This window comes from Oncorhynchus nerka, linkage group LG10, assembly GCF_034236695.1.
Source record: "Oncorhynchus nerka isolate Pitt River linkage group LG10, Oner_Uvic_2.0, whole genome shotgun sequence".
Classification (NCBI taxonomy): Eukaryota; Metazoa; Chordata; class Actinopteri; order Salmoniformes; family Salmonidae; genus Oncorhynchus; species Oncorhynchus nerka.
The window spans coordinates 56,136,860-56,157,724 of NC_088405.1; the positions used below are offsets into that span (position 1 = coordinate 56,136,860).

General features: G+C 47.5%; 1 protein-coding gene across 4 annotated transcripts; it reads right to left on the reverse strand.

Moving 5' to 3' along the window:
* Nucleotides 1-442: 442 nt before the first annotated feature.
* LOC115135678 (lysine-specific demethylase 6B-like) lies at nucleotides 443-20,529 on the reverse strand. 4 transcript variants are annotated; one of them, XM_029670591.2, is made up of 20 exons: nucleotides 20,365-20,529; nucleotides 15,064-15,219; nucleotides 11,621-11,744; nucleotides 11,481-11,531; nucleotides 11,133-11,355; nucleotides 10,734-10,994; nucleotides 10,310-10,465; nucleotides 7,116-10,219; nucleotides 6,902-7,028; nucleotides 6,579-6,684; nucleotides 5,845-6,050; nucleotides 5,485-5,750; nucleotides 5,301-5,369; nucleotides 5,065-5,213; nucleotides 4,864-4,978; nucleotides 4,511-4,698; nucleotides 3,363-3,504; nucleotides 3,114-3,240; nucleotides 2,264-2,440; nucleotides 443-2,166 (listed from the first exon to the last, which is right to left on the reverse strand). In XM_029670591.2, exons 3-20 carry the CDS (start codon nucleotides 11,737-11,739, stop codon nucleotides 2,143-2,145), a joined length of 5,610 nt encoding a protein of 1,869 aa, XP_029526451.1. In that variant the 5' UTR covers nucleotides 11,740-11,744; nucleotides 15,064-15,219; nucleotides 20,365-20,529; the 3' UTR covers nucleotides 443-2,142. The 4 variants fall into 4 exon arrangements, with proteins under 4 accessions (XP_029526451.1, XP_029526448.1, XP_029526453.1 ...); XM_029670588.2 differs by having other exon boundaries at nucleotides 15,064-15,222; XM_029670593.2 differs by lacking the exon at nucleotides 15,064-15,219.
* Between the last annotated feature and the right edge of the window lie 336 nt (nucleotides 20,530-20,865).

Below are 20,865 nucleotides of genomic sequence, written 5' to 3' on the forward strand. Positions count from 1 at the left end.
TAGGGTGAGTTGTCCCTGCATCCTCTTTAAACTAAAGGTTTCCTATTCCCATGTCCCCAGCAGTGATACATCAAAAACAATACGCTACTAGCATTCTCTCTTTCTTAATAACTGGGAGCAGAACCATTCAAGTCACTCTTATGTCACCACTAATCCAAACACTGACGTTTGTGTGTAATGAAGGAGATTCTGGTTGACGTGCTGTATTAAAGCAGGCAAAGTGCAGGACGTGGATAATGATATGACAGAAGACATGATGGCTAACGCTGCTGGGCGTTGACATCAGCAGGGGATGAAGAGAGGGTAGATCCTAGGGATGGAATACATCTCCCTCCATAGAGATGTTGCAGCTCAGACATAAATCAGACCGTACTCTGTGAAATGATCAAGGCTTCTTATCGATACCGGGAAACCAATTCAATTACAAACATTACTCAAAGAATTTCTTCAAACATTTTGATTTTATTTGGATTAATATTACTCACAATAATGTCACAGAAACATCACAGGGTGTTTGAGACAGGTCTGGATCAGGCCTCCTTTGATAGGAGTTTTTTCTTCTTCTTTTAAAACAGTGCAGCTTCAATAAACAGTCAGAGGAGAGCAAGATTACAACCTTGAAATGATACTCATGAGGACAGAACACGGAAGGAACCCAAACCCACACCTCGCTATACATCCCTAAAAGTCTCGTTCAAAAGTGGCTAAAACTACAAATACTGATAATATCCATCATAAAATCACAAATGCGTCACAATTTTATGAATTTCGTATTAATGCAAAAAAGTTGAAAAAAGGTATTGTTTTTATCAGTTAGATACAGTACAAAGACATCATTCTATTCATTTACCAGTAAGCGTAATGACGCGGTTCTAAGCACCAACCTCTCGGTTTCAGTTATATTCATTGACTTATATTCATAGATCATTTATACACAGTTAGTGAGGGGTTGGGTCGAGGCAAGAGGGGGTTGAGCACCATTAAAATCCAACCTCCCCCTGTTTGCCCTTACCTGTCCACACACAATAGGAAACTTTAAAAATAGCTGGTGTCCCCAGAGAAGCACCATCAATATGCAATAAATACATTTAAGAAAACAAAACATATACATATATAAATAAAGTCACAATTTACAATTCTTCCATTTTCTCTGTAATCGAGAAAAGAAGGAGATAGCAACCAAAAAAAAAAAGAGGTTTAAAAACAGGGAGAACGATACCATTTATCAAAAGAAAAAGGAAGGGGGATCCTCTTTAGGGTATATTGTAGCAATCACATCTCTCTCTACCAAACATTATTTAGGATTATTATGCAAAAACTAAAATCACAATGAAAACAGACTTGATTTCCAACAAAGAGTGAAACCAGATTAGTCCTCGGTCTCGTAAACCCGTATTTCTTAAATGAAAATTCCTAATGCTTTTCGAAAACCTTTTCTGCATGTTTGCATTTTTCCCTTTCATCTAAATACAGTTCCGCAAGGCCAATGAGGTGTACTTCTAGGCTGGTTAAACTTTTGAAATACCTAGGTCAGAATAAATGAAATGGAAATAGCACCCCAAAGAGTATACAGACAGGAATTATAAATGTCAGAGTTCACCTGAATAGAAAACAAAACCAAAACAATGTAATTTCATTGAGACTATTGGCTACTTTGCTAGTGAAGCGATTCCCCTGCTGATAGCGTCGCAACACAGTAAATTCATGGGTGTAGAATAACTAGATTGGTGTAAAAAAGTTCCATTGGATTTGCATAAAAGTACCTGAATTAATGCACCATATACCGGCTACTTGACGCTTTTGAATCACAGCAGTGTCCGTTTTAAATAAGACCTGATTTTTCAGTGCTAACTATGTTCACATTTTCTGTAGTTGTCTGACATGTTTTTAACGAGTAGTTGTACCAGTCTAGTCATTCTATCTCAAGACTCAAGTCCAATCAGCAGCTGGTAGGAGGGGAAGACAGTGAGCTGGAATTCAATTGGCTGACGGACGATATCTTACGGTGATGTAAACGACACTGAGTAAACATGGTTGGCTGTTCACCAAGTGTTAGCAGTAGTAGTATTCCTTGAAGATGACGCCTGTGCTGCCACTGTGTAGGGGTTTTGGTTATGGCTGTTGGACAACAGGAAGGAGGCCTCACTTGGAGCAGGGTGATGGAGTCTGGAGAGAGAAAGAGAAGGAAGGAAAGTCTTAAAGGGGGGGTAAATAGGGTGGACATGACCTCACAGCACAGAGAAACTGTGTGTGTGTCTCTCACCACACAGAGGCTGTCGTAGGTTCTCATCAGCTCCTCCACGCGGTACTGCTCCAGCACCACAACTCCAGCCAGCGAGGGGCTCTTGGACACAGTCCGGGCACAGTCCTCACAGTGCACCATGTAGGTCTTCCTATTGCCAGACTCACTGGTCACAAACAGCAGGTCAAACACCTCCACCTGCACACAGACACAACACAATCACTCACTGCAGAAATAACCAAAGGCATACATCAACCCTCTGTTGGTAAGCTACTTGGGTCATGGTAGTTCATAGCGGGTCTGATTCAGGCATACATCAACACTCTGTTGGTAAGCTACTTGGGTCATGGTAGTTCATAGCGGGTCTGATTCAGGCATACATCAACACTCTGTTGGTAAGCTACTTGGGTCATGGTAGTTCATAGCGGGTCTGATTCAGGCATACATCAACACTCTGTTGGTAAGCTACTTGGGTCATGGTAGTTCATAGCGGGTCTGATTCAGGCATACATCAACACTCTGTTGGTAAGCTACTTGGGTCATGGTAGTTCATAGCGGGTCTGATTCAGGCATACATCAACACTCTGTTGGTAAGCTACTTGGGTCATGGTAGTTCATAGCGGGTCTGATTCAGGCATACATCAACACTCTGTTGGTAAGCTACGGGTCTGATTCAGGTCATGGTAGTTCATAGCGGGTCTGATTCAGGCATACGTCAACACTCTGTTGGTAAGATACTTTGGTCATGGTAGTTCATAGCGGGTCTGATTCAGGCATACATCCACAGGCTGTTGGTAAGCTACTTGGGTCATGGTAGTTCATAGCGGGTCTGATTCAGGCATACATCCACAGGCTGTTGAGAGGGACTTACGTCACACTCGTTGCAGTAGTAGGCTGGTTCGTCCTTCACACGGCTCTGATAAGAGATCTTCTTCCCTGCAGCAACCAGCTGGTCTCTCAGAATCTGGATGTGCTTGATGGACTGTAGGAGACAATGTCTGAGAGCGAGAGAGAGAGAGAAAGGTAAGGTGTCGCAAGAAATAAACATCCATACTAGATAGGTGACGAGGCGCCCACACAGTCTTGTATAACTAACACACGCACACGCACACACACCCACTTGACCATCTTGTAGGTTTCTTGGTCTGTGATCTTGATAGTGCGGGCCACATTCCAGGAGACATGGATCATGGGAACGATGGACTTGACCTTCTTCACCTCGTTCCACTCAAAGCGCTCCAGAGCCAGCTGATACTGGTATGCTGAAAGGGCAAAGACGACACACAAGGCTCACATTAGCAGTGTTAAGGCCAAATAATGGCAGTGTTCAGACACTATAGAGTACATTTGGAGAGGGATTTTAATAGTATACTGAACAGAAATATAAACAACATGTAAAGTGTTTCATGAGCTGAAATAAAAGATCCCAGAAATGATCCATACGCACAAATACTTATTTCGCTCAAATGTTGTGCACAAATTTGTTACATCCCTGTTAGTGAGCATTTCTCCTTTGCCAAGATCTACCTGGCAGGTGTGGCATATTAAGAAGCTGATTAAACAGCATGATCAACAGATGTCTCAAGTTTTGTGGGAGCATTCAATTGGCATGCTGACTGCAGGAATGTCCACCAGAGCTGTTGTCAGAGAATTAAATGTTCATGAGCCTAGTATTGTAATAACCTCTGGACATGGATAGGCCAAGGGGGCTTTACATTTGGGTGGGGGGGCTGTGGAACATTTTCATGTCTCTACCATAAGCCTCCTCCAATGTTGTTTTTGAGAATTTGGCAGTACATCCAACCGGCCTCACAACCGCAGACCATGTGTAACCATGCCAGCCCGGCTTCTTCACCTGTGAGATCGTTTGAGACCAGCCACCCTCGGACAGCTGATGAAACTGAGGATTATTTCTGTCTGTAATAAAGCCCATTTTGTGGGGAAAAACTCATTCTTATTGGCTGGGCATGGATCCCAAGTGGGTGGGCCTATGCCCTCCCAGGCCCTCTCATGACTGCACCCCTGCCCAGTCATGTGAAATCCACACAGTAGATGAGGGCCTAATGAATTTACTTCAATTGACCGATTTCCTTATATGAACTGTAACTCAGTAAAATCGTTGAAATTGATGCATTTATATTTTTGTTCAGTATAATTTGACTGAGGTTAGAGAATAGCTACACTCTTCTCTGCTGTTCTGCACTGTGTATGACCCAGCTCCCATTTCCAATCTATGGCTTCCCTTGCTGGACACGGTTAGTAACTCACAGTTGAGAGGTCCAACATTCCAGGCGATGTTGTTGCACCAGCCCACAGCCTGCACCCAGTGGATGGACCCTGCGTTGATCCACACCAGGTCCCCTGGTCTCTGGATGAAGCGATACACCGGGATGTTGGAGCGGTACAGATCCTCCAGAACAGGCCACCAGGACCCCGTCAGGTAGTCTACTTCATGCCTGAAGGAGGGAGCAGAGATGGCATCTAAGTGGCTAGTTTCTGGTTCAAATCCTCTGTGGGTCAACGCTATGCCTTTTTTTAAACGAGCAGAACAGCTCAAACGCTGAACTAAATGCAAAATCCTCACACACACAACAACAACAAAAAAACGCCTCATGACTCACTTCTCACAGAAGTTGTTGACGTGCTCCCAGTAGTGCTCATGGACTGCAAACCACTCACAATCCCCCGGCCCGATGTTGATGTTCACAGAGCAGAAGTTATTATTCTCCTGGTGGCCTGAAAACAGACATACACAGAGATATTTAAGCCCGTGTTCAGATGCGTGCAATACCCACCTAAAAACACACCCAGGTAACACTGACCAGGCGTGCGGCTCCCGGGGACCTTCATGTAGAGCTGGACGGTGTTCATGCCCAGGATGGTGTGTCCCACGTGGCTCAGCATGTTTCCATTGAACTCCACACGCATAAAGGCTGGCAGCTTCAGCAGCTCCTGCAGCTGGGGCTTCCACCTGGTAACACACGTACATTAACACTCTACTTCCTCTCCAACGGTGTCCTTTGAGCTTTGAAACAATCACGGGGAAAGCTAATCTCACCTCTTAGGATCAGAGAGGTCGATGTTGGTGCCGAATTTGATGATATTTCCAGTCGATTTTGCCTCTGGCCTGTAGGAAAGGGGAAGTGTATTTTCAATAAAACATCTTCAATAACTTCGGAATATTGTTTTGATGAAATGTATTGCATTTAGTTTATTAAAGAGTTTATTAAGGATGTTCTGACCTGAGTGTGTTAGCAATAGGTGTAGGGCCGACTTTGCTAGCAACCACAGTAGGGTTGGCTTTGCTAGCAACCACAGAAGGGTTGGCTTTGCTAGCAACCACAGAAGGGTTGGCTTTGCTAGCAACCACAGAAGGGTTGGCTTTGCTAGCAACCACAGAAGGGTTGGCTTTGCTGGCGCCAGACGCAGCGGTGGTTGACGGGTCAGAGGACGGAGCCTGCTTCTCTTCTTGTTCGTCCTTATCCTCATCCTCACTGTCCTTCTCTTCCTGTAGACACATAGAAGTACACATGAACTTAGCTGGGCAAAGAGAGGAAGTGGGGGGAAATGTATGGAACCGTGTGTATGTGCACATCCCCAACCTGGAGGCTCTCCTGGAAGCTGGAGGCCTGGTACTGGGCGTACTTGGCGATGGTGGTGTGTGAGCGGCTGCTCTCGCAAGGCCAGGTCTGGCCTGAACCAGTGGCGTCCCAGTTCTCATCAGCAGGCTGCTGCACCTGGGTCCTCACCTCCACAGCATGCTCTGCATTGGCCTCCACCAGAGACTTAGTGGAGAACAGACCCAGGTCTGACATAGAGGGAGAGAGGGGGGGAAGGAGAGAAAGAGGGAGTGATAGAAGAGAGGTACTGTATAGTGAGTCAATTTGAAATGATGTGGCTGTTTTAAAAGGGCCACTCCACCACTTTTCAACCTCATTTTCATTACCTCCAGCACAATACCAGTGCCTACATATGTGAAAACGGCAGATTTGAACGTTTTGTAGAAAATAAACAAAGTTAAGAAGTTCTACCCGATGACATGATCAAAAGTGAAAACATTTTAAAACGGGGATCTTCAAACAATATGACATTCGAAGTGACGTGGGGAGCAAGAAAATGCCCCCCTCTGGCAAAAATACACTTTTATTCCTACCCTTTGATGTCACAAAGAAGCATTATTTAGGACCTTGTCTTTTTAACTACAGACCATCGAAACGCACCGTTTTCACATATAGACACTGGTATTGTGCCGGAGATACAGAATTTGAAGTTGAAAAGTGACAAGAGTTGCCCTTTAAGTTTTAGCCCTGAGAAACATCAAAATACGTAAACTCACTGAGCCGGAGGGATCCAGCCAGGCCTCGGATGACAGTGACAGGGTTCTTGGGATCAGTACAGAACTGGAGGAGGACTGGGGAGAAGGCATCTCTCTTACTCTCCAACTGGACACAGACACACAAGACGATACAGAAGTCCATCAACAACGTGTTGCGCAAATACACAGAACTGTGATACGTGAGAACGAAGAAGAGAATAGGAAGAGAGAAGATCAACTTGAGATGTATTTTTGTTGTTGGTGTTGCTTTATCCCCCCTCCCCCCAAGGCAGCTCGAAGCATAGGGTCAACTGCAGTGCAGTGTCCCTGGAGTGAGGACTCACATAGATGCTTGGTGTGGGGGGGTTAAGCTTCTCTCGTGGGATGGGTGGGTCGGTGATGAGAACAGGCTTGACAGAGAAAGCACGGAGCAGATAGGACTCCCGAAACTTCCCCTTTACCTTCGCGCTCCTGAAACAGACAGAGAACGAGACAGATGAAGAGCTACAATTCAATCAGATGTCCTTTAACCCACGTTTCCTTGTACTGTGTACTCACTTGCAGGCCCTGATGACCTCGCTGGCTGTGTGTCTGATGCTGACCTCTCCTAGGGGGATCCGGTGCTCCTCGACCTCGGAGGCGATGAACGTCTCTCGGTCTCCACTCTCCACCTTGATCAGACGGATCTTCAGCTCCTTGGGAGGGCCCATGGACAGGGCCTTCAGCTTCAGGAAATCAGCAGCAGCCAGGGGACAGGGGGTCCTCCTCACTGGGGCAGCAGGCGGGGCCGGGGTGGGGGTAGCAGTAGAGGGAGTGTTGATGGTGCTAGTTGCGGTTGCCACTGTGTCTGTGTTACTGCCTGGTGTGGACGTCATGGTTTCAGGCTCACTGCACCTCTCCTCCTTCCTCACTGTCGATTCTGCCCCCTGCTCAGTGTTTCCTGTGTGCGCCTTGTCTTTCTGTCCCTGGATGCCTTTGCTCTGGAGGCCGAGGTTCCCCGGAATCGGACGGCTCTTCTTAGTGTCTTTGAGCTGCTTGACCGGGCTACTGGGGGGTGGTGTACATGAGGACAACGTAATGGAGGAGGCTGATTTTCTGTCTCTCTTTTCTTCTATCTTCTTCTTTTCATTGCCTCCACTCCTCTGATGACTGCTATCTTGTTTCCTTCTCTTCCTTTTCCCATCCTCTTCCCTGTTTCCATCTGCACCGCTTTGTACCCTCTTCCTGCCTGTCCGCCTGCGTACCTCCCTCTGCCCCCGCTCCTCCTTTGTGGTGGCAGGGAGGCGGTGTGTGGTGGTCAACCTCAGCTCAGCGCTCAGAGACCCGGCTGTCTCCCCGCTGTCTACACCCTTAGTCCTCTCCTTCTTCCTCTCATTCTGAATCTCCTCCAATCTCGCGTGCTTCTGTTTCGTGCGCTCCCCCACGGAGAGTTGTGGTTGGTTGAGGTCTAAGGGAGGACGGGGTTTAGAAGGCGGATCTGAGGTAGTGTGAGTGGGTGATTGGGTAGTGAGTCGTGGGGGCGTGGTGGAGTCAGATGTCGGGGAGGGACACTGCTGGTCCTGACAGTTGGTTTCCGGGTCCATGGCGAGGGAGGAAGAGTACTTCACTCCTCCCATGGAGCTAGGAGGAGGACGCCCAAACGGACCGCCCCGATATGTGTATCTCTGGCCCCCTAGGAACGAGGCCAAAGACTTGAAGACATCAGCCACTCCTGTCTGGTGGAGGTGTGGCCGACGGGGAGGCAGAGAGCTGGATGAAGTGTCCCCACTACTGTCCTCCTCTTCCTCATCCTCCTCTTCCACTCCATTGGGAGTATCAGGCAGGCCATAGAGCTTGGCCAAGTCGCTATGGCGAAGCTCATCAGCACCCCTTCCCTCACTGACCCCCTCTGCCTTCTCATTGAGCTCCTCTAAGTTCCCATGGGGGGGTGAGATGGACGGGCTGTGGGTGGGGCTGGGCTGCAGGACAGGTCTCCTCATCACTCCTCCCTGCTCTTCCTCCTCTTCTTCCTCACTCATGGCTGATGCTGGAGAGCCTTGCCAGCTGAGCACAGGGGGGCTGGCGGGGGGGTTGTCTCCCAGTTCCTCCACACTGCCCACTCCCGCCGCAGGCTGGAGATCTGGGGCCAGCAGGACCCCCCCTTCTGGACACACACCCATTGTCTCTGTCTGGTTCTGCTGGCTTGGGATGGACCCCGCTGACCCAGCCACAGTGGGAGCTGCTGGGGTTTTGGATGAGAGTGTGGAGGGGGTAGAATCAGCCTTCTCCTCTGTGCTGCATTTAGATGGTTTTGGAGGGCTGGTGGGCTGAGGACTGGTCTTACTGGTCTTGTTGGTGCTGCTGATGTTGTTGTTAATGGTGGTGGTGGTGGTGGGTGGGGGACAGGTTGGCAGTGGTGAGCCCTTGACGGGGTGTTTGGGTTGAGCTGGGTTTGACTTGTACAGGGTCCCTCCCCTCCTTGACTTTTTGTGTTTGGATGGATGTGGTGAGGGTTGGTTAGGATGGGCGGCAAGTGGGCCAGCAGGTGGCACTGTCTCTGAGGTATTTGGAGAGCTGTGGTCATGGGACGTTCGACCTCTTCCTTGGCCCTTCTCTCTGTGTCTGTGTTTGCCAGCGGTGGATGGTGTCTGGGAGGGTTGGCCTGGCTTCCCTGGAACCCTAGATCCAGACTGAGTCTTAGGGGAGGAAGGCCATACTGATGGAGGGAGGGATGATTCACGTGGTGAATTTGAGCATCCCATCTCTGCTTTCTCCAGCTGCTTAGCCCTAAGACTCTCCTCCCTTTTCTCAATCTTCCTCCCTTCCTCTTTCCTATTTTTTCTCTCCACCTTGTCCCTCAACTTATTCTTTACCCCATCCTCCCTTTTCGCTTCTTTCTCCTTTCTCCTTTTCCTCTCCTCCATCTTCTTCTCCATCTTCCTCGTTGGTTCCCTCTTTCCCACCTCGCCTCTCTCCGCTCGACTTTCTTTATCCTTATGGGTCCTTTCTGTCTGTTTGTGTCGATGAGGCTGAAGCCCTGGCTTGTTGACAGTAGGTCTATCCTGGGGAGAGCTGGGTGGGGTCTGGGGCTCTGAGCCTAGCCCTGTGCGGGAGGCAGAGAGAGGGGGAGGAGTGGGACTGGGTGAGGGGGTCCTTGGTCCCCGTTTATGGGGTGTGCCAGCGGCAGTGTCAGGACTCCTCTGATTGGGTGGAGGGTCTTTCTTCCCACTGGCCTTACTAGGAGTGGTGGAGCTGGAGAGGCCAGAGGGGCAGGAGGAGCTCAGGGCTGTGAAGCCTAAAACTCTGTGGCTGCTGTTGCGGTGGGGAGGCTCTCTAGCAGAGGGCTGGGAGGGGGTCTGATCCCTCTTCTGTCTGTGGGAGCGTGGAGCTGGGGGGCTGTGCTGAGGTACTGAGGGGGGTGATGGGGGGCGCTGGTGGTGCTGGCTGTAAGGCACGCCGGTGTGTTCTGCTGGTGAGGAGGGGGGCTGGGACTGGCCATACACCTCCACCCAGGATCCATGGTGGGGGGGTCTGCTACCGCCACAGGGCTGGGATGGAGAAGGGTGGCGGGGATAGGAGGAAGGAGGGGGGCCTTGACCATCGAAGGGGACCTGGGGAACTGGACTATGGGTAGAATGATGTGTACTATAGTTGAAACGCCCTAATCTTGACTTGATGGATTCCTGAAATAACAAGAGAGAAAGGGTTGTTCATCAATGAGTAGTCTTAAGAGCACTGTTCTCTTAAAGAACATTGACTATTAACCGACTTACTTGTAACTCGGTAGACAACGTCCTCCTGTCAGCATGGGTGCGAGAACCAGGTCTGTCATATGATTGGTTCCAGAAACCTTGTTTGGGAGGGAGGTAGTGGGGTGGTGAGTGTGGCTGGTCTGGTCCAGATAAATGCTTTGAGCCACGGTGAGAGGGCTGGTGAGAGAGAACAGTACTAAACAGTAAGTGTCTTGGTGTATTGATCCCTACCAGAAGGTGGTGCTGTTGTATAAATATCACAGCTACACGAGTGACTTCAGACAACTGTTCCAGGATCAGATATAATGGTTAAGTTTAGCAGTAGAGAAATCTGATCCTAGATCAGGTTAGTAGACATGTTCCTCAAGCATTGATACAGGACTAACTGTGGGCGGGGACCGTCCACTCCTGGCAAACAAGATCATTAGCTCAAGTGATGACTGACCTGCTCAGGGCCAGAGCTCCTGCTCCTCTTGGCAGGGCAGTCTTCCTTGGGGGGCGGAGAGTGCTGTGAGTGTGGGGAGCGGTGTGGAGGTTGGCCACGGTGGTGCTTGTGGGGGGGCGGGCGCTTCCATGGTCCTGGTCCCTGGTCTATCATCCTGCCTGGGAAGGCCCTGGAGCGGTCTGAGGTGACCCACCTCTCTGCTGGGGAGCCCAGGTCTCCGGGGGGATCTCTGGGCCGTTGGTGCTGGTGGGGACCCCCATACTGAGAGAGACAATTATCATCATTAAAGTCATGCAATCAATAAGAAAAAGACATAAACCTAACTACTGTATGTAGTAAATAATGAGTTATGTAGAGTATAGAATAGGCTGTCGATAGGCTGCCCTCTTCCCCTCTCACTCTGGGAGGCTGGTTGTTGTAAAAGTCCCAGATGGTGTAGGGTTCCCCCGGTCCTGTTTGGTAGCCTCCCTGGTTGCGGCCATGGTTTTGAAATGACCGTGGGGAGTCCTGGTGCCAGCCCTGGGTCTCATAAGCCTGGTCTTTCTGGGCCCAGGGTCGTGTTGCTGGTCTCTGGTCCCTCTGAGGGTCCCTTCCCTGGACATGGAAGGAGGGCCTGGCCCCTCTACGTTCCAGAGAGAAAGTGGAGATCACTAAGGGATCACTGCAGCAAGGTGACAGTGGACTAACATTTCAAAGATGTGCTCTGCACTCAATGTAAGATGTGAACAATTGAGATGTTTCACTCACCTGTCATAAATCTTGTTAACGTGCTGGGATTGGTTGATTCCTCCGGTGTACCTACAGTAGATAAAGGAGGGTTACCATTGGCTCAGCACAGACTCCATCACAGGTGTGTCAGTAGACTGTGGTGTAAGAAGAGGGCTCACCTGTTTGGAGGGCCCCAGGGGCGACTGTTGACGGGGGCCCATGTTCCTCTGTGAGGTCCTCCAGCAGGGTAGGAGTCCCTGGTGTTACGTCCATGATACTGCTCTGCTGGGTGATACATTCAGCCTGAGACAGGATAAAACACACTTTTTACTGGACTAGGGTAGAACATGAGCAAACATACACACATGAACACACACTGTAGTCTACACGAAGGCAAATGGTTGCCATGGACACAAACAGTACTGTACACAGAGGTAGAAATACCCACCACACTTGGTCTGTGTCTGTGAAGCCCTCAACTATAGAACTGAGAGGGTTAAATGACAACACCAATCTGTCTTTCCTTCAATAACTCTCAACCACAACCTAGAGAGAGATTAGTGTTCAGTTGCTAAACCACCAAAATATCAACCACGAGCCACATCATGCTTGACGTTCACAGTCTCTGCAGACTCGCTACGCTGTACATGTTAATACACCTCCAACACTGCACTTACAACTCCTTACACCAGCAGACAACTGCCACTGCCCACACACCAACAATAGACAACCTTTAGGTACTGGTCTAAGATCCTATAATGACAACAAATACAATTCACTGCAACTACAAAACACACAACACTCTCCTCTCCCCTTTTCTGTTTCACTTTCTCTCCGTGTCTGCCTCCTAATCTGCTGGAACACTCATGTTTGTTTGTGGTTTATCACCAGTCAGCCAGAGCTGCACCCTGCATCCAGCCCCTCTCTGATCACCAGCTCCCTGCAGCAACTGCAGCCTGTGGCCAGCCACTGATAAAGGCCTGTCTGCTCTATTTCTCCAACCATTCTAGTCTGGACATGAAGGCAACACAGACAGCAGAGACGGAGAGAGAATAGAGGGGTATTGCTGATCTGCCGCTTCTACTGTTGATCATGGGAATGGATGTGTGTGACAGCAACAGAGATGGAGAGAGAGCGTGTGTCTGTGTGTATGAATGTACTTTAAGTAGACAGTGAAAGAGGACTTTCCCGTCAGGCTGTTTATATTCATGTTAGAATACTACTGTGTACTACAGCACAATGCAAACACACATACGGAGAAGAATGTTTATCTTATGTTCCAAAAGGACAGCTGTACATTGCAGGTCATTACAGGCACTAAATAATCTCTCTCAGGCCCTAAATTCTCTCTGTCTAATATGCAAACCAACTCCAGTTCATTCAGCTGCGTGGTAGTAGTGGTAACAGTGACAGGTGAAAACTAGAATATATGTTGCTATTGAGACACTATGATGCTAAACTAAAACATCAGTTTAGCCTGTTATGGTTTCAGCTACCTACTTTTCCTATACACTGAATAAATAACCTTTTAGCCCATCTATAGGATCCTGGGTGCCAGTAGAGTACGGGTAGGGGAGAGGGCTGGGGTTGATTAAGATGTGTGAGTAATGAGAAAGAGATCACCAAAGAATAAAAGAGGTTCTATACACACTGGGTCTGTGTGTGTGTGTGTGTGTGTGTGTGTGTGTGTGCGCGCGCGACTGTGCGTGTGTGTTTGGGATCGAGTCAAATTGAGGTAAACACAGCATTTTATATTCAGTCAAACCCAAATATTCCGACCCATGGGACTGGCCTGTGACCCAGTGAATCAGAGTACAAGCACACATTGTGCTCGGTGTGTAGAGCAGCCAGAAACACACACCCCTCGCCCCTCCTCCTCACCCCTCCTTCACTTGTCTGGCCACTCAGCCACACCCCTCGCCCCTCCTCTGTGCACTTCATTCCTGAAGAACGGACAATCGCTCTTTCAAACAGGGGTCCTGGATGGATGGGGGTGGTTATGGGGAAAGTGATCCTCTGTCAATGTGAGGACAGACAGGTCTCTCATCCAATGAGAATACAAAAAAAAGACGTCAAAGAATTTAGGCAAAACAAGAACCCAGAAAATTCATGCTATGAGATGTAGCTATTAAATATTTCGCCAGAGAGATGATACATAATGTCTGTGAAGGTTGAAACCATGCATTCATTTCTCGATTCTATTGGGTTCTTCCAAGTTGCATATCCAATCTAGCACTTGTAGATCTATGCTTCATGGCCTGCATGCACCACCATCATGTATGTCAGATCCAGTGAGTACATTTACACGTCTGCCTCCAGGCACCTTTAATGAATTAGGAGGGCAGGTGATAGAGGGGCCTTGAGAGAAGGTTACATGATATCAGCCCTGTGTGTGTGTGCACGTGTGTATGTATGTGTGTCTGTGTGTGTGCACGTGTGTATGTGTGTGTGAGATCGCAGATGGATTATAGTATGTCAGCACACAGGAAATTGCTCTCATTCAGGGAGTTGTGGGTGAGAGTGTGTAGGGGAGAAGTATTTTGACATCCTCCCTACACATACATACACACGTGCACACACACACACAGTCCACAGGCAGAGCATAGACTTTTGCTTACTCATCCACTAGAACTGCCAAAATACACAGCACTGTGGATACTCTTTGACAGAAACATTAAGCATGCATGCACGCACGTGCACGCAAACTCACACACACTTACAATAATGGAGAATTTATTGCTCCTATGAAACCATGCTAGATAGACAGATCATATCTCATCTTACATCCTCTCTGTCCAGACCACATCACACACAGTGCAGTATACAGAGTAGTAATGATCTGTGTGCCTCTAGTGGTGCCTGCCTGGTGCCTGAGATCACCATAGCAATCGATAATGATTCCATTTCCTGCACAAAAGCCTGCACTCCCCCCACCCACCCCTCACTACATTTCTACCCCAAGCTGTGTCTCACACACTACCTCTAACACACACATATGTAGACATTTCTTGTGTGTGTATGAAGACACTGAACAATGAATAAGATCGCATATTTGTTTACTTAAAGCAATGCAAAACAGAGGCAATCCTACAGCAGATTTCCAACGCACAGAGGGAGTGTAGGAGAGAGAGAGAGAGAGAGAGAGAGAGAGAGAGAGAGAGAGAGAATGGACATTTCATAAGACAAATGGAGACTGTATAGCTGTGCAGCTGAGTTAGTAGAGGGTGGAGGAAGAGGGTGGCTCCACATTTCATCTTTACTAGCTCAGTCAGTCAGTCAGTCGCTTCTGAGCAGACTTGTCCTTCAGTTTTCAGGAACTGCAGCCCTCTATCGTTCTCTATCACCAAGGAGACCGGTGTCTTTGTCACCAGAGAAATCACTGTCCTCAACACTCACTAAATCTCCCTGGTAACCGGTGTCTCTGTCACCAGGGAAACACATATCCCTCTCCAGGGAAACCTGTTTTTTTACTGTGACCCCCTGCCCATATGTATGTATGTATGTATGTATGTATGTATGTATGTATGTATGTATGTATGTATGTATGTATGTATGTATGTATGTATGTATGTATGTATATGAGAGAGAGAGAGAGAGAGGTAAAGGATCATTCTAGTCCTACCTTGCTGCTGAGTGCTGTGAGAGAGAGAGGGAGGAGGGGTCACCGTCTGTGTGCTCTCGTGTGAAGACGCCACTCACTCAGGGACAGAGGCAGCAGCCCACTTCAGCTTCAGCTTCAGCCTGAAGTCCTGTTAAACAGAACAGGCGTCCACTCCCTCTGCTAGCCAGCACACACACATCCACAAACACAGGAGAGAGGGAGGAGAAACCACTGTCAGGTAGGACACAGATGTGAGGACATGAAAGGGGGTTATTGTCTAAAAAGAAAGTAGGTATCTCTATTCCATTCTGCCATCTTTTCATTCCTCTCTTGTCCTCCCCTCTCCCCCCTCTCTTTCCTCTCTGTCACACACACTGTTCTCTCTGGCGTTTCTCCCCTCAGTAGACAGACAAAGAAAGGGAACGAATGGCTCGGTAGAGAAAGCAGAGAGGGAGAGGGAGAGCGTGAGGATGGCCCAGCCCCCTTTGACCAGCCAGTCGGATTTAATTTATTTGTGCCTTCCTCTCTCTGGCCCCTCCCCTATCGCCTCGTCACCTCTCCTACTCCAGACCCAATTCAACAAGACTGATTCCTCTCTAGCTCCCTCCTTCTCTCACTCGCTCTCCCACTTACTATCTCTCTCCACGTGTCTGCTACTCACTCGTTGTCTCTCTCTTTCCCTCTCTTACTCACAGACTGTGTCCTGTATCCTTGGCAACCAATGATATAATTTACCCCAGAGCCAAGAGCAAGACTCTGCCTTAGAGACAAATTTTCTTCGCTGTGTGTGTGTGTGTGTGTGTGTGTGTGTGAATGGCCCTTGAGATTTGCGAGTGTCAATGCCATTGTTATTATGGAATTCTCATTACTATTACTCAATACCCATTCATGAATTCTGATGCTGTTCTGTGGGTTGTGTGAAGGGAAACAAGTCTAAAACCTGTTCTGTGGGTTGTGTGAAAGGGAAACAAGTCTAAAACCTGTTCTGTGGGTTGTGTGAAAGGGAAACAAGTCTAAAACCTGTTGTGTGGGTTGTGTGAAAGGGAAACAAGTCTAAAACCTGTTGTGTGGGTTGTGTGAAAGGGAAACAAGTCTAAAACCTGTTGTGTGGGTTGTGTGAAAGGGAAACAAGTCTAAAACCTGTTGTGTGGGTTGTGTGAAAGGGAAACAAGTCTAAAACCTGTTGTGTGGGTTGTGTGAAAGGGAAACAAGTCTAAAACCTGTTGTGTGGGTTGTGTGAAAGGGAAACAAGTCTAAAACCTGTTGTGTGGGTTGTGTGAAAGGGAAACAAGTCTAAAACCTGTTGTGTGGGTTGTGTGAAAGGGAAACAAGTCTAAAACCTGTTGTGTGGGTTGTGTGAAAGGGAAACAAGTCTAAAACCTGTTGTGTGGGTTGTGTGAAAGGGAAACAAGTCTAAAACCTGTTGTGTGGGTTGTGTGAAAGGGAAACAAGTCTAAAACCTGTTGTGTGGGTTGTGTGAAAGGGAAACAAGTCTAAAACCTGTTCTGTGGATTGTGTGAAAGGGAAACAAGTCTAAAACCTGTTCTGTGGGTTGTGTGAAAGGGAAACAAGTCTAAAACCTGTTCTGTGGATTGTGTGAAAGGGAAACAAGTCTAAAACCTGTTCTGTGGATTGTGTGAAAGGAAACAAGTCTAAAACCTGTTCTGTGGATTGTGTGAAAGGGAAACAAGTCTAAAACCTGTTCTGTGGATTGTGTGAAAGGGAAACAAGTCTAAAACCTGTTCTGTGGATTGTGTGAAAGGGAAACAAGTCTAAAACCTGTTCTGTGGATTGTGTGAAAGGGAAACAAGTCTAAAACCTGTTCTGTGGATTGTGTGAAAGGGAAACAAGTCTAAAACCTGTTCTGTGGATTGTGTGAAAGGGAAACAAGTCTAAAACCTGTTCTGTGGATTGTGTGAAAGGGAAACAAGTCTAAAACCTGTTCTGTGGATTGTGTGAAAGGGAAACAAGTCTAAAACCTGTTCTGTGGATTGTGTGAAAGGGAAACAAGTCTAAAACCTGTTCTGTGGATTGTGTGAAAGGGAAACAAGTCTAAAACCTGTTCTGTGGGTTGTGTGAAAGGGAAACAAGTCTAAAACCTGTTGTGTGGGTTGTGTGAAAGGGAAACAAGTCTAAAACCTGTTCTGTGGGTTGTGTGAAAGGGAAACAAGTCTAAAACCTGTTGTGTGGATTGTGTGAAAGGGAAACAAGTCTAAAACCTGTTCTGTGGATTGTGTGAAAGGGAAACAAGTCTAAAACCTGTTCTGTGGATTGTGTGAAAGGGAAACAAGTCTAAAACCTGTTCTGTGGATTGTGTGAAGTAAAACAACACTAAAATCTGTTATTAATAATACGTCTCTTTTTACATCTGCTTTGGAAGAAAAACACCTAAGAGAATAAGGTGATATGGGCCTTAAGTTGTTCATAAAGATCCCCGCTGCTGTACATCTTAAAAACAGACATGCTTTCCTCAGTGTTCAACCAGCCTGCTTGAAAAGGTGCAGAATAATACCATGCATAATAGTCTTCTGACAATGGGAGTCATATGCTTTAAATTCTCCAATTTGAGTTGCCTCAATAGAAGCATACATCATCCTATAATCCTTCTGCGATCTCTAGAGTGTTGAAGTTAGCAGAAATGTTGACGTTAGAGCAGAATGTCTTTGCACTGTCAAACCCTGCCTTTCAACTGGGGCTCCCGAGTGGCGCAGCGGTCTAAGGCACTGCATCTCAGTGCTTGAGGCGTCACTACAGACACCCTGGTTCGAAATCCAGGCTGTATCACAACCGGCCGTGATTGGGAGTGCCGTAGGGCGGCGCACAATTGGCCCAGCGTCGTCCGGGTTTGGCCGGTCTAGGCCGTCATCGTAAATAAGAATTTGTTCTTAACTGACTTGCCTAGTTAAATAAAGGTTCCATGTAAATGTTAAAAAAAACTTCTCTGCAACTGACACAAGAACAGTAGTGTCCCTCAACCAAAGAGGCAGAGACAGCAGATTCCAATACAGCATTAATGCTCACCCTGTTGCGCTACACTGACACACTGAACAGTGTGTTTGTATCTGCCTGCTGGTGGCATAGCAACCCAGTGCAGATGTGCAGCCTTCTGTGTGGGTGAACATGGCGGAGCCTCTACAATCAGGGCAGTCACACAGACAGACAGAGGTCACTAAGCTGCTTAGTGGAGGAGGAGGCAGGAAGCATACTGATCCTATCTTATATGTGGGGGGATGGGCTGTACCACCAAACCACAACAGACCTGGCTCTGATACCCAACTCCCATTCCCAGGTCAACGTGGAGCATTTAGACACAGAGAGAAAAATAGAGAAAGAGAACTGAGCGAAGAGGGAGACGTCACTTCTCAGTGACACCTACAAAACACAACTACACAAATCAACCTGGAATACAGACTGACAGGGCAGCAAGCAGACAAACGGACACTGACACATACAGCCTCCCATCCACAGGTTAACAGGCAGAGACACTGATGCGTATGTAGCCTACTGTAAGTACTCAATGTCTGTAAGACAATGTAAAATGCTGACCTGAGTTGACACCAAGCAGAACGTATGATATTCATATATATAGCTTTTCTAAAAATAACTTTTTATATAACCTCACAGCCCCGTTCTGCCTCCCCTCCTCTCCCACATCTACCTTCTCTTTCTCTCCAAAATGGAGGCTTCTCCCTCTGTATGCTCCAGAAAGCACAGACCTCAGACAAGTACTGGAATGTACCACTGCAGGCTTGGAACAGGGGGGCTCGAGGGGGGCATCTTTTCGTGCAAACGATACCGACAGACCAGGTGGCATTTCAAAGACGACAGCAATGAAGGAGTGTGTGTGTGTGTGTGTGGTTGTGTGTTAGTGAATGAGTGTGAGTGTGTGTCTGCGCGTGTGTGCGTTAATGTGTGTCAGAGAGAGCCTGCCTGTGCTAGTATGTGCAGAGAACTGGTTGTCATGGAGATCATCACTAGGCAAGTGCATCAGCAGGGCAGGAACTTTATGATCTGTGACCCCGCAGGGCGGTAGAGGTGCAGGGACCTCATCAGAAAGCTGTCACACTGACCCCTCACCCCTGACCTCTAACCCTGGCCTACTGCTGAGTCTCTCATAACAAAGAAATATTTACCACTAAATTAATTAAACACACGGACCAATCCGACCACCTGGAACCTATTTGGGAGGAAAACAGGCAGCTGCTGAGTGTACTGAATATTAACCTCATCATAGAATCAGCATGGTCAAGTGGTTGGGTGTACTGGTTGGTGACCAGTGGTGAACCACAGAAGAGTTGAAGAGGCCAGGTCGCAGTTGCAAATGAGAATTTGTTCTCAACTAGCCTACCTGGTTAAATAAAGGTGAAATAAAATGTTAAAAACCAGAGAAGAAATACACCCTGATGCCCAGAGTGTGTGTGTGTGTGTGTGTGTTAGGGTGTTAGTATGTGTTTGTATCCACATGGGTGTGTTATTGTAACTTAGCAAGGGCAAACAAGGCTGTTCTTTACTCCTTCTATTTGCAGCTGCCAGAGTGAGTCACTGTAGTGTATAAATACAGCAGTAAATGTGGGTCAAAAATGCTCGGCCATTTTTAGCACAAGGAGGACAAGTTAGCCCACTACCAGGCTCCCTGTTTGGGCTCTGCACACTAGGAAAACCCCTGGCAAGCTTCAATCAAAAAGGCCTGCATTTTCATAGAAATTCGGAACAATACACTGGGTTTATCCAATATATAAAAAATAAAAAATTGGAATACAATAACATCTTTCAGCAATTAACTGACAAGCTGCACTCCCTATCGGGAAACTTTCTATTAACACAATGTTTATCAATACCTACACAAGGTCACGCGCTGCAATCACTGGACTCTCTCCAGCAAGGAAATGTAAGGTTACGCTCTGTTTTACTACTGTATCACAGCAACCAAACCACACACATCAACACGGACCAAACACTGCGTTGCTGTAAAGCACAAAGTTAAAGCCCGAGTCTAAACAGAGGCTTAAAGAGACTAACACCACAGGAATAACCATTACTCTAAAAACCTTTCAGCACAAGTCAGCTGACTGTGTTTATGTACAGTGTGTGTGTGTGTGTGTGTGTGTGTGTGCTCGTAGTGCATAACTGTGCCACACAATCTGCAGACATACAGCATAGTAATAGTACAGTATGTGCAGTGGTAATATATCAACACAAAAGACATGTCCTAACATGCACCGATATATGACCCAAAACAATATTTGCACAAATGTGTACACAATTGCACCCCTTCTGTACAGTAACACAAAGAAACAGACAGACACACTCTCCTTGTTTTACCTGCACTCTCCTTTTGTTCTCTTCTTTTACTCGTTCTTTCTGCTCCACACACCCCTTGGCTCCTCTCCCTTTCCTCTTTCCTCTCTCCTCCCCCAATCCTCTCCTCTTCCTCTCTTCCCTCTCTTCTGCTCCTGGTTTCCTCTCCTCTCTGATACTCAGGCTCTAACAGCAGACTGATCCACGTGCAGAGACCTAAGGGGCGGGCCCCCACACCGCCATTTAATTCACACCAGCCAATAAGGGAGGAGGGTCTCATGCCAATCCTCCTATGCTAAACAGGAGGAGGGGACAAAGACAGAGTGAAAGATAGAGACACCCCTCTCTCTCTGTGTGTGTGTGTGTGTGTGTGTGTGTGTGTGTGTGTGTGTGTTGGAATAAAGCCAACAGAACTAGCAGCTATTTTTAAACCACCACAGTGAGGTAGCAAACACTCCATTTTCTCTGTGGCAGATATTCCCCAAATCGTACTGCATCCTCCATACTTAGTACTGGCAACTGTAT